We start from the raw sequence: 13959 nt of genomic DNA on the forward strand, positions 1-13959 counted from the left end.
GATGGCTTCTGAGTTTTATGCTTTCCTTAGAAAGTCTTTCCACACCATACACCTGTGAGATACTGTCTTCTAGTATTTTGAAAGTTGGAGGTTTTTTATATTTAATTCTTAATCATCTCTGGAACTTGTCTTGACGTGTGACCTAAGGAGGGACACCAGCTCTTTTTCTCTCCTTCACCGGGCAGGCGCTCTGCCTCCGAGTTGCCCACAGGCAGTTGTGGCCAAGGGCTCCGCAAAGCCTCTGTTGAATTCTCTGACTCTGGTCCCAGGGTGCCAAGCTCTGGAGGTGGTTTGTCCCCTACAGGTTCACGTGCTGGAAGCGTGGTCCCAGCGTGGCTCTGGGAGGAGGGGTTGAGCTGGGCTCAGAGGGTCTGTTAGTTCCCTCAAGAGCAACGAGTCATGCAAGGTGGGCTTGGCCCTCCCAGGTCTCTTGCTTCCTCCTTGACGTGGGGCGTGCTCTCTCCCATGTTCCTGCCATGTGATTCCACTCGGAGGCTCTCACCGGAAGCCTGTCCAGGGTTGTGCTCTTGGGCCTCGAGAACGGTGAGCTACACACACCTCTTCTCTTTATAAAGCACTCTGCCTTGCATATTTTGTTACAGAAACAAAATGAACCAGGACACTGGGCACCCCACAGAGACAGGCTGTCAACTGTTGCCATTCAACACATCTTATGGCAAAAACACACTGACTGACAAATTGCCCCTGGACAGCAAACACCCATACATCAACTAGAACCCCTCAGTGGGACACCAGGCTTGGGGCCTCCTTAGGGGTGACTTTTACAATGGGACACGCTTGTGGCCCCTGAGGTCTATGCATACACCGTTTTCCCTAGGGAATCTGGTACCCGTGGGGCACGGAAGGAAGAGCGAGCTACTCGACGGACAGCTACATGAGCAGTCCCTCCCATAGCTGCGGTGAGGACCACAGTCCCTGACAAGGAGTAGTGGCCCCACCTGCCGGCTTCCTCCTTCCTGAGTCAACATCCCAAGCGTGGCTTAACATTCTAAATGTGCTAAATGTGCAGCTGGATAAAGCACGAGCCCTGTTAAGCACCGCACGGTCCACTTAGCAAATACCCACCCCGTTCCTGGATGACGTCATCCTACGTGGTTGCCATCCCCTACCCAGTCTGGGGACTGAACCCAGGGTGTCAACACTGAGCTACAGCCCAGCCCCTTTCTTTCTTTTGAGACGGGGTCTCATTAAGATGCTGAGGCCTTGAACTTGCAAGGCTCCTGCCTGGGCTGCTGAGTTGATGGGTTACAGTTACATGCCACAGCGATGACCAACTGTCACCTTCTAACTACATGAAATGACGCTGTTCACACAGCCGGCTCCAAGGCCTCTCCATCCTACTGATCGGTGCTGACACCCACACAAGTGTCAGGATTTACAAAACACTCTGGTATTTGGTTGATCAAATGGACCCTTGTTGATCTTTTTCAAAGCCTTCTGGACTAGTTTCTGCCCTTCCCTGATCACTTGATAGCCGTCCCAAGCTCTTCCACTCTGGGAGGTGCTGGGATAGGGTTCCGAGCAAGACTCCCGACACCCCTGGGTTTGCTGCCAGGAGCTGCCCTGATGGGGGGCGGGGAGGGGCTGAAAACAATGGCGATTCATCCCCTCACAGTTCTGGAGGCCAGTGTGAAATCAAGGCCTGGCAGGGCCACCCTTCCTGGCCTTTTAAGCTCCTGGTGGCCCCAGGCATTCCCCGGCCTGCGGCAGCATCTCTGGCCAGCTTCACTGTGCGGGGCACCTCCTGTGGCATCTCCCCTGCCCGTTCTCTGTGGCTTCTGATCTTACACCAGTCATGGTGGAGGAAGGGCCCAGCCCACTCCAGCAGGATCCTGCTGCAAAGGCCCCACTCCTCACCACATCAGGCTCTCAGGCCCCAGGTGGGGGGTCAACCTACCTTCCAGGGGACACAATGCAACCCATAGCTCCGTGCCCATACGCTGCTGTGGTGGATAACAGGACACACGAGCAAACACACAAGGCATTTCATTACAAAGAAAGGAAACAGGCAATGGAACAGGCCCCAGGCTAGCACAGCTGCCGTGCTCAGGAAGGTCGGGCTGAAGTCACTGGGCTGAGCCCTGGAGGCCGAGGAGGCAGCCAGGCAGACCCCAGGAAGGGCTCTGCAGGCAGGAGAAACGGCAAGCACCAGCCAGGCTGCTCAGGGGGGCAAGCCCCGGAAAAGGAGGAGGCAGTGGGGAGAAAGAGGCAGGGCAGAGCCTGTAGGCAAATCAGGAGGCGGCTGCCAGCAGGGACAGGCTGGACTCTGGAGGTGGCAGCAGAGAGGCTGGGCCTGCGGGGCTTCGGGAAGGAAGGGAATCAGCTTAACTCAGGTGGAGCAACCGCCCAGAGGGGGCTTCCAGGATCCAAAACGGGAGGGTGGAGGAAGAATTTGGGGGGCAGGAGTTCCAGGCAAACTTTAAAGTCAGCCTGTATGATTTTGGTAAAGTCCCTGCCGGAACTCACCGGGTGTACTCTCAGGTCCCTGCATGGATGGATGACCATCTGGCCTCTTCACAGGGTCCCATCCCAAGAATAAGGCGTCCCTTCTGTGGATCAACGTCAGTCAAGCTGCACAGCTTTCTTCTTGTCAGCCACACATATTTCATTCATGCCCAGGAACCGCGGGGAGTGGGACCTTTCCCCCATTGCGCGCCCTCATCGATGGCGCTGGTAGATGGGAGGCTACTGATCTTGGTGTTGACACTGAAAAGCAGCCGATTTAGGAACTCGCTGTGCCTGACGAACCCCCGGGGCCTACCTCAGAGCTCTGGGAGTTAGCAGGGCTCTCCACTCCGATTTCACCCACTCTCCCGAGTTCATCTGGAGGACGTCAAATTAATCCCAGACCGGCTATCGCCTCATCCACACCCAAGCCTTCCAGGGTGCTGGAGGGAGAAGACCGGAGTCATTGAAGGGCAGCCTGAAACCAGCAGGAAGCCTTGATATGAGTTAGGAAAGGGCCGCCTGGACAGATCTGGACACAAACTGGCAGCTTGGAAAAGTGAACGGGGTGTGGGGAGCCCCTGTCCTGGACCCCAGAGGACCTTACAGGAATCCAAGACTTCCATGTTACCATAGAGACTCTGGGGGTCTCTAGAATTATTAATATTTTTAACAAGCTATTCAAAATCATGCTTCTTCACTTGTTAATACACAGCAAAATTAAAACAGGAGAAAAAACAGTCAAGTTCTATTGCTTCAGGGTTAAAGTCAACTTATCCCACCAGGTAAAATCTTTCAGTCCTTATGCCAAAAGACTGTCCCCATAGTCTGTCTGGAGGAAGCAGGGGGCCTTTGAAAGATAAGATTCTGCTGGTTGGAGACAGATTCCAACATGAAATTCTTTCTTGAACCTCCATCCTGGACCCCTCTTATCACCGAGATGCAGTTGTGACCTGGTCCCCTGCCCTCCGGGTGATCCCAATGAAAAGAGAGGCAAAGCCCAACCCACAGAGAGACCCTGTTACAATGCTGGCTGGGGCCTGGTGGCAGCAAGACATTTCCAGGCCTGACTTTCTAATATTCCTGTCTTTATCTACCCCACACCACTGAAATAACGCCCCCCTGCCATGGACACTGACAGCAAGTACCACTGCTCTGTGCCCAGAGCCCACGTGCTGCTGCAAATAGCTCAACCCTGCCAGCAGGATCCAACTGGGTTCCACTGACTCCGGTACCAGGAACTGTAGAGAACCCTCTTCTCTCTCTTGAAGAGAAGTTTCCAACACACAGTATTTTTCTGCCATTGGCAAGACTTCTGGTGAAGCCAAGCTCCATGGCTTACAATAGACAGATAAAAAAAGATCACACATTCCCAGGTACGCAAACTGCCCGCTCCTTAGCAAAAGGGAAGTCCAGTTTTGTTTTGTTTTGTTTTGGGTTTTGTTTTTTAATGCTGAACAATAATGAAACTTAGGCTCTTAATAAGAATCTGCCTGGAATTAGCATAGTTCATAATATGTCGATGAACACTTTACTTGGTGTTCTATTGCTTTTTGCCATTTTTTTGTAAGTTTTTTGCAGGTGATAGGAAAGTGGCAGAATCGGAGAGAATCTCCTGTATTTTTATTAATCCACAAGCAGTGATCAATGAAATCACATAGCACCAGATTTCAAGGCTGAGTTCTGACTTTCTGTACCTCACCACCTCACTTCTCCTAAGCTTCTCCTAAATTTCTGGACAGTTTAAACTTTTAGGTAAGTGAAGTATTAGGTAAGTAAAGTAGTAATAGTGCATATGCTTGCTAGGTAAGCCTCTCTCCTACTTATTTTTTTGGGTACCAAGGTTTGAACCCAGGGGCACTTAACCACTGAGCCATCCCTAGCCCTATTTTATATTTTATTTAGAGACAGGGTCTCACTGAATTGCTTAGGGTCTCACTAAGTTGCTGAGGCTGGCTTTGAACTCGTGATCCTCCTGCCTCAGCCTCCCAAGCTGCTGGATTAAAGACATGCACCACCACACCCGCTCTCTCTCTCTTTTTTAAAACACACACATGGAGGTCTGAGGATGTGGTTCGGGGGTACAACTCATGCCTGACATGCAGGAAGCCCTGGGTTCAACCCCAGCACTACCAAAAAAAAAAAAGTGCACAGAGTCTCGAGAATAGGAAAGGCAATATCAGGAGTAATTACTTGTTTTCCGATGAAGATTCTAAGGTCTGGAAGGCTTGGCTGTCTTTTCCGAGGGGAAGGGACAATACAAGGAGCCAGGGCTGGCGTTCAGGTCTCTCCCAAGCCACTGCTGAACCCCAGCTACTCAGTGTGGTCCGTGGAACAGCATCGCCCGGGGGCTTTCAAGAAATGTGGACTCGGCCCGACACCCGCCCTCGGCAACTGAGGCACGTCCTTCGTGCATTTTAATCAGATCCCCAGGTGGTGTGGACGGATGGTCAGTTTTCTGAGCAGTGCTGTCCCAGGCTTGTTGAGTGATGGGAAGGAGGGGAGGGACTCGAGGTCAATCCCCTGAGAGCTGGGCTGGCCCTTGCCTGGTCACCGTGGTCACGATAGTCACCACTCTCTCCAGGAAACGTACGCATGCCGGAGGGTTGAAGCCAGGCAGCCTCTCTTCAAAAGACCCACAGCTCCGGTGTCTGCTTCTGGCCAGGCCCAGGCTTCCTCCAGGGACGAAAGGGTTTGTGGCCCTACAGTGGGAAGAGGCTGGGGCCAGGATGACAAAGCAATTCAGGGTCCGGTCCCCACAGCTCAGGGCGGCCCTGGAGGGTCAGCTCCACCCGCATGGAGCAGCACCCTTGTTTCCTGGGGTCAATGGCCGACAGGTGGGAGTGGAGACAAGCAGGGGTTTGGAGGTGTGGTCAGCTGGACACACTGCGGTCAGACCCCAGGAGAGGGAAGGAAGCATCTATTTCTTCTGAGTAAAGATCGCCTCCCCCCGTCAATGTCAAGTGGACACAACATCACTGCTTACCTCTGCGTTCACAAAAGGCAGCCCAGGCCAGCTGGGCAAGAAGCCACAGGACTGCAGGCTCACCTTCCAGCTGCCAGCCCAGGTCTCCACTGGACGGCTCCCCTCTCCCCAGGCCCGCCCCCCATCCCAGTCCCTTAGAATCACTGAAACAAGGGGACAGCACATGGAGCTAAAGCGGGTAGGGTACATGATATGAGGTTCCACACGGGAGCCCACGGCCTGCCCAGGGGCTGGGGAAGCGCTGAGTACCTGCAGGCTCGGAGGTAGAGGATGGGTCCTGCTCCCAGGGTGTGTGAGGCTTTCCTGAAAACACAGATGCACTCCAGGGACAGAGAGGAGAGGCTTGCCATCACACTAGGCAGGGGTTCCAGGAGAGCAGGAGGGACGCCCCTCAGTGTGGGGGGTGGCCAGGCGGGATGAGCACAGACCCAGGAAGAGAACGAGGGCCAGTTCCCATGACATCACACGCCTCACTACTCAGGCAGTCCCACACCCTCAAGAACTGCCTTAAGATTAAGCTCAGACTTCCACACGTGGATTTTAGGACCCGCTCTTGAGATCTGGGTCATCTGGGCCACCAGGAATGTGCTGCCTGCCTGTCCTCCAAGGTCATTTGTCAAAGGATCCTCCTGCTCCGAGGCGTCTTCTGAAACAGGAAGCAAGTGGCACCCTGCCAATCTCCTAATGCCACAAGCGCAGATGGCTGTGGTCCATGGGGCCAGCCAGGTGCACACAGCCTTCCTGTGTGGGCCCTGGCAGAGGTGCTGGCCCCTGCTCGGCACCACCTCAGTGCAAAGCTCAGTATGTGCACTCACCTGGCAGAGCAATGCCTGCCCAGAACAGCCAACCAAGGTCCGCTCCTACGGCGTGCCTGGCACCTCGCTTAGGGACTTCTCCACCTCTAAACCCAGGAGTGCTCAGGGTTGACCGTCCTCATGTTCTGAATGTTCCTGTGGAGCCTGGGGTCCTGCTTCCTCTGCCCTGGGGACCTGAGCTCAGTCCTCAGAATCTTGAGGCCACACCAAGCTCTGTGCCAGGCGCTGGGACATCCACACGGAAGAATGTGACCAGCTCGGGGACCCAGTCCTGCTCTCTAGGAGCACAGGCTTGAAGCCAGCACCTTCTGCAACATGGAGCCTGCCTTGGTAAAACGGCACCCTCTGCTCAGAAAGTGGGTGATGGGCTCCCCAAGTATGAGCCTCCTCCGTGAAGATAAGTGTCAGACGAAACCCTGCCACCACGGGAGCCACCGAGATGGTGCGGCACACTCACCTGCAAGCCCCGTCTTCCCTGCACAGAGTTCAAGACCCAAGAGGAGCCCGAGACAGTGGGACAGCCTGAGTCCTTTTCCATTCACCAATGTATTTACTGTTTTCCCCGAGAATGGGAATTTACTGAACATACTGTTCTCTGGAGCCTTCAGGCCTCATTCCAATCATGGTTCTACCACAAACGAGAGGAGGAAGCAGGACCCCAGGCTCCACAGGAACATTCAGAACATGAGGACGGTCAACCCTGAGCACTCCTGGGTTTAGAGGTGGAGAAGTCCCTAAGTGAGGTGCCAGGCACGCCGTAGGAGCGGACCTTGGTTGGCTGTTCTGGGCAGGCATTGCTCTGCCAGGTGGGTGCACATACTGAGCTTTGCACTGAGGTGGTGCAAACCCCGGGCCAATTCTTAACGCCTTTCTGTGCCTCAGTTTCTCTAAGTGTAAAGTGGAGATGCTTAGCACCTGCCTCGTTGTGAGGATCACACAAATCAATATATGTAAACTACTTAGAACAGCACTTGGTATATGGTAATCAAATAGTAGCTACTGCCAAGTTGAACCAGAGTTTATTTAACCAGTAAAACATTCAAAACACCGTGAAATAAACATCCTTGACACAAGACAGGCTAATGACCTGAACTATTTCCTGAGATGAATTTCTGTAGGAGGAACTCGGGACCAAGGACGTGCACTTTGAAAGGTTTTCATTCACTTGTCAAATTTTCCCTGAGAAAGAATGATCCCCATTTACCTTCAAGGGCTGGAGAGCCCCTTCCAGGGGGTCTTGAAGGCAGGCAGCCTTCACCTGGGCTGTTTCCGTATTGGAGGTGGACCCCGCTGTCCCCACCCGGCCTCAGGTCCACGGCCTGTGGAGCAGGGAGGGCAGACAGCTGGGGGACTTGGAGGATTTGACTTTTGTCTCCCAGCAGGCGCACAGCCCTGCCTGCAAGTGCTAAGGGACCCCAATCCAGTTCCCCAGCCTGAGGCCAAGTCAGTGTATCCAGGGGTTGAGAGACAATTTGAGTGAAAACAGAAATTAGCTCCTATCCTCAAGTGGCCAGGCCACAGAAACCGAGCACCCAAGGAATGGTCCAGAAGTGAGACCCAGACTCATGCAGGTGCCCAGAGCAGGACACTGGAATATCTGCAGGGTCTGGGGCAGAGGACCAGTGGAGTCTGGTACTCTGCATGATTTCAACCAAGTTAACAAACTGAAATTTTTTATCCCCTCCCACCTTGAGAAGCACACTCCCACCAGGAACCAGAAGGCCAGGTCCCCACCCTGAGCTGGCCCCTTCTCCACTGCCTTCCCCGACGGGCTTCATACCCCTGCCAGGGGCCTCCTGTGCACTCTAGATTGAACCCAGAGGCACTTAACCACTGAGAAACACCCCCAGCCCTTTTTTAAAAATTTTGAGACAGAGTCTCACTAAGTTGCTTAGGATCTCACTAAGTTGCTGAGGCTGGCTTTGAACTTGAAATCCTCCTACCTCCATCTCCCAAGCCACTGGGATGACAAATGTGTGCCACCACGCCTAGCCTGGGTCCAGTTCTTATCACTGTTGCTAGACTACCCAACCCTCAGGCCTGGGGTGGGCACCCCTGGTAGGAGCCTCTGCCTCTGAAGCAGCAAACAGGCAAAGAAATCAGGTTGGGCCATTTGCATAGTGAACTTCAGGGTACTGAGTTGCAAGAGTGTGGCCCAGAAGGACGAGCACAAAGGTCAGCAGGACACAGCCCCTCTGTCCTCTCTTCTGCAAGGGCCAGAGGTGGTGCTGCTGGAGAGCCCAGACCTTCTCCTGTGCCCGCCACTCTGCCCTCCAAAGGCGGGTGTGGTGAGCCCGGCTGAGAGCACCCTATTCTTCCATCCCAAGGGGCCACTGTGCTTTGAAAGATGTGCCTGTTAGAGCCTCCGAATCCCTTCACACCATTTCTGCCGTAGGTCACACTGACATCTGTCAAGTAGTGTGAAGTCAGGTACCCCGGGGACTATGGTAATGATAGCATATTGGGATATTTCCAAATCACTAAGAACTCATTTCAAATGGTCTCACACAAAACATGACAGGTATTGAGGTGGTAGACATGCTAACTGACTTAATTTAATCACACGCATTGTTCACATACATCGTAAGATCACTTTGAACCCCATAAATATGAGTTGCCAATTTACAATAAAATAAAATTTTGAACTTACATATATAAATGCAAGTAAAAAAAGAAAAGCCAGTCCAAATAAATCAAAATCTTGCCTGGCATTGAGAAAACTATATTTTAGGAGATTCTTTTTCTTTCTTTTTTTTTTTCCATTAAAAATACAGGGACAAGGGCTGGGGTTGTGGCTCAGTGGCAGAGCACTTGCCTAGCACATACGAGGCACTGGGTTTGATTCTCAGCACCGCATATAAATAAAGGTCCATTGCCAACTAAAGAAATGTATATATATATTTTAAAAAAATACAGGGGCAAGTGAAAAAGAATTGACACCATATCGGTAACTGTCAGCACTGAGAGGCCAGCTCATGGGGGCTGTGTATGTAGAACATTCTTATAGTTAATTAAAAGGTAAAAACAAAGTTTTTGAGACAAGTAGCCAAAACAACAGCCTGGTGAGATCAGAAGTCACGATCAAAAGGACAAAGTGAAAAGAAAAAGAAGCAAAGACAGGGAGAAGACACATACACCCAGCTTGTGTTTTTATAAACCTTATCGTGTTGAGAAAACCCACAGCCAGGAAAGGGACCCCCGAATTCTGTAGGCCGATCGCCCAAGTCAGGGGCCCGCCCCTCCGCCTGCCCACCTGCGCGTCCTCCTCTGCCCGGGAGCATTCACAGACTGGCCACCTGCTGGCTTCTCTCCAATGCTCTCAAGCAGTCGGGCTTCAAGTCACTAACCAAACAGTTCCAACCACGAAGCCCAAGAAAGTGACCAAGACAATGGTCCAGTTCAAGGTTTGTTGGGCTCTACAGCTACCTCACCCACTCCAACCAAGCCCGACAGTGGCCTTTGTGCAAACTCAGTAGCAGGAGGACCTGGAATCCTGCTGTTTCTACAGCAGCTCCAAGAAAGGTAGGGTCATTCACCAAGTCTCTCAGGCCTCCTCCCCATCCTCCTGCCCGGCTGCCCATCAACAGCAAGGAGGCGGGCGAAGAGGCAGGGTACAGCGTAACCCGAGCAAACACAGGGACGTACTCAGGCTGCCCTTCCTGGGGGCTGGTGTTTGGAGAACACTGAACTTTGGAGTACTGGCACTCACTCCGGTACTCCATGGACACCAGACTGCCTCCCTCCCTCCGGGCCTTCCAAAGAAAAAAGAGACAGACGCAAAAGGCACAAACGCTTCTCGTGTGGACGTGTGAACAAGAGAACATCATCAGTATGCTGATTCTGGATTGGGGGCAAGAGATGCTCTTGTGGACTCCGGATTGTCACCTACACAGAAGTCTCCTACTGCGGCATCAGTGAAAAGCGTTTTTTGTTTTTTTGTTTTTCTTTTTTGGCAGTACTGGGACTAGAACCCAGGAGTGCTCTACCACCAAGCTACATCCCCAGTCCTTGATTTTTTTTTTTTTTTTTTCGGTGCTGGGGATTGAACCCAGGGCCTTGTGCTTCCAAGGCAAGCCCTCTACCAACTGAGCTACATCCCCAATCCTTTTGATTTTTATTGAGACAGGGGCTCACTAAGTTGCCCAGGTTGGACTTGAATTTGGGTTTCTCCTGCCTCAGGTTCTCGAGTTGCTGAGATCACACGTGTGTGCCACCACATCCAGTTGGTGAAAACCTTTTAAATGGTGCCAATACCTTTGGTTTTTCTGACTCTGGCATTCCTGCTCCCACTGATCCACATAAGAGTCTCAGCGTAATTCTTCTTGAAACAGGAATTTGGAACTAATCCTTAAACAATTCTCCCATAAGCAGGCTAGATGGCTTTGTGTGGAGACCATCTGCAAAGTTCCTCAAGGATAGGTCAGGTGGGAACAGGTGAGGACAGGCTAGAGCAGGTATGATGGGAGGAGTCCAACCGCCAACCAATCAGGCATCACCAGCTTTTCCTATGAACACCCAATTCAAGACCCTCTCAACATGCATCGCCTGAAAACACTACGGACCACTGAGCCCTTCCAGTGAGAGACACTCCTTAAATTAGGATCCTTGGGGAGAAATGTGCCAGAAAGATGCTGGTGATCAGTGCTCGTGGCAGGAGAGCCAAGCCACCTGATTGCCTGTTGCTCCCAGTAAAAGCAGTAGCACGTACCTGCCACAGAGCGGGACAGAGTTTAGAGCCTGCAGAGGACTTAGTGTCCTGGGTTCCCATTACTCACTGGGGACACCCACCACAGGAAAACCACAGCTGAAGAGAAAAGGAAGCTGCCCCAGCCCATACCTTCATGCAAAGGATAAGTGCACTGTCTCCCCAAAGGAGAGACTGCAACCTTCTACCCTTCACCTCACTGAGGACAGCAAAGCACAGCAAGAGAGCTGGCCAGCCCTGGATCGCAGGTGGGAACTTCAAGGTCAGCATCATTCTATGGAATGTGTGCACTTAGGATGTCTTCAACATTTGAAACAACTTGATAGTCACAGAAGGCTCTCTCAGAATCCTCTGGACAAGCAATACCATCAAAAGGTACAGCCGCTTTTTAAAAATAGTTTCATTTCATTTAATTAAAAAAAAACAAACAGACTTTAAAAGCATAAGCCTGTGGTCTACCAAAAAACAAACGACAGGTTAAGAGACAAATGTGGACCGCACGTGAGCTGAGGACCTGCCAACTGCTTTCATCACCTCCGCTATAAAATCAGGATGCTGGATATCAGTGCCAGGCAAAGGCATCGCAGCCCAGAGCCACTGGGAGACACACACTGTGCTGCCTTCATCAATCATTTAGAAACCTTCCCTTTTGAGAAAGTATTTTTTGTTCCAAGTGACTTCAAAGGAACTCTTAAATGAGTATGAACCTTGCCTAATGTCACTGTAATCCAACCAAGGGACATTTTAATCTCTTTGATGAAATGGTAGTTTTGTGCCATGAAATTAATCTCTCAGTTCTGATAAATGTGGTATGAAGTAGACATCTAAAATGGAATGGAAATTTCTGTGGTTTTCTTTCAAAGCCATAACAAATGACCAAACTTGGATTTTTTCAGGACAGAGCCCGAAATGGAATAACCTGATAATAATTTAATCCATGATTTGCTACACACTATTGATGCAGAGAATACTGGAGACATTGTTTTAGTAACCAAGTGATTGAAAAGCAAGTCAGATAATTATATGTTAATGAAACAATCAGGAAACAGAAATAGAAGAGATGGTGTACATATGTATATATGCACATCCATGTGTCCTAACTGGAGCTGATGCCTTCAGATGTACAAACAAGACCAGAGGGCTGGGGATGTAGGCGAGCACTGGAATTGCATGCATGAGGCCCTGGGTTCAATGCCCAGCACCACCACAAAAACAAAAACCACACAAAACTGGGGACATTGTTAAAGCATTGCTCAAGTATCAGTTGTATTTGGCGAACACCTTAAGTACTAGTGATCCTGCTCTACACTTGGTGAGCTAAGAACACCAGGAGATGGTGCAGCTGGACACTTGCTCTTGTAAATCTCTCCCCAGGGTTCATGATTACAATCCCAACAACCCCATCTGATGTTGCTGGCTTTGGTGCCACCTAGAACCTTCTTCCACTGGCCACAAAACCAGGGATCAGGAGGTGCCATAACACGAAGCCATGCATTGAAGGACACTACCAAAATAGCCACACAAAAGCCATGTGGGCTGTGTCACCTGGGCCAACAAGTGTCTTAGCATCTTCAGGTCTCAGTTTCCTTGTCTGTAATAAGGGAATAACAACAACGATTTTGTAAAATTGGGAAAGTTAAATGAGATTATGTCTCCAAGTCCTTAGCACCATGCCAGTGTCAAGGCTTCTGAAGCCCAAAGGTGAAATACACGGGCCTGGCATCTTCTAACATTCATCACACAGGTAAAGTCACCAGATAGTATATTGGCTTCCAAAGTCCTATTCGCCAAAGTAGTGACTCTTCTCGACCAAGTATTTACTAAGGCAAAGGTGCCTCTGCGGTTTCCCTGGAGTCTGTGTTTTGGAGTTTGTGTCCCATCCCCTTTGGGAGTGGAGCCAGCCAACACAAACCTAAAGGCAATCGCTGGTTTCTTCAACAGGTGCACAAGAAAGAGCGCCAGGCACACCGCTGGCCAGGCGGCCGGCTCCCAAGTCAACCCCCTGGGATCGTCGAGAATCTGCAATGCGCTCTGACCCAGCGCCAAGCGCGAAAAATCAGAGCCGGCTCACCAGCAGCAGAAGCCTCGGGGCGCTGTCGGCCGACGTGCGCCACCTCGCTCGGGCAGGGGGCTCTCTGGCATCCCCCGCACCCCTTCCTCCCAAAAGTCACCCGCTTCCGCGCGATCCCCGCCTCGGCGGTTCCCGCCTCCCGGACTGGCCCCTCGGGGCAGGGAGGCGCGGGTCTCCCTAGGTCCGGGCGCAGCCAGGCGCCTGTCCTCCCGGCGGCAGGGCGCGGGCGCGGCACTCACCCAGCGTGGCCACCGTGCCGGCCTCGAAGAGCAGGCAGTCGCCGCGGCCGCGCGCCTCCAGCAGCACGCTGCTCTCGCCCGTGGCCTCCAGGCGCGCCAGCAGCCGCAGGCCTTTGCTCAGGGCCATGGGTGCCGGGGCCACTGTGCGCGGGAGCCCGGCCCGACCGGCCTGAGGGCGCGCAGCCCGCGACGGCTCCTCGCGCTCCCGCAACTTCCAGGAGTTTCACTTTGCGCCGAGGCTCCCGCCCCGCCAGGCTCCTCCCCGGCCTCCTCCCGGGCGGCCTCGCGGCCTCCTCCGCCTCCGCCGCCGCCCCGCCGCGCCGCGCTGCGCAGCCCGGGGCAGGTGAGGGTGCGCCGCCGCCTACCCGTCCGCTCCGCCGGGGCGCCGCGCTCCCCCGAGCGGCGAGGCAGCTGCGCGCGCGCCGGCGTGGACGCGCCCGAGGCTGGGGAGGCCGGGAGGGCGCTCCTCGCGCCCGGCACTGGGGGCTGGTCCCGGCGGGCGTGGGTGGAGGCAGGGTCCTCCTGCGGTGGGCGGCAGCCAGGGAGGAGATTCCACACATTCCTCGCCGCGGAGGAGGACGCCGGCCGCGGGGGGCCTTAGGAGCCCCAACCCTTCTGGACGGCCCAGCCTTATATGGGCAGCCCGGCCCGGGGCCCTGTGGGGCTGGAAACCACTC

At 53.0% G+C, this 13959-nt stretch overlaps 1 protein-coding gene across 4 annotated transcripts in view; it reads right to left on the bottom strand.

Annotated features, from left to right (window-relative positions):
• Synj2 (synaptojanin 2) overlaps positions 1-13586 on the bottom strand; it is an 81882-nt gene extending 68296 nt beyond the window's left edge. The window contains exon 1 of one of the 4 annotated variants that reach the window (XM_047558264.1): positions 13283-13584. In XM_047558264.1, coding sequence (XP_047414220.1) covers positions 13283-13409 — 127 coding nt within the window. In that variant the 5' untranslated portion in view covers positions 13410-13584. Of the gene's footprint in view, positions 1-13282 lie in introns of all 4 variants that reach the window. The other 3 variants (XM_047558263.1, XM_047558267.1, XM_047558266.1) reach the window with 3 other exon arrangements.
• Between the last annotated feature and the right edge of the window lie 373 nt (positions 13587-13959).

The sequence above is a fragment of the Sciurus carolinensis genome, chromosome 7, assembly GCF_902686445.1.
Source record: "Sciurus carolinensis chromosome 7, mSciCar1.2, whole genome shotgun sequence".
Taxonomy (NCBI): domain Eukaryota; kingdom Metazoa; phylum Chordata; class Mammalia; order Rodentia; family Sciuridae; genus Sciurus; species Sciurus carolinensis.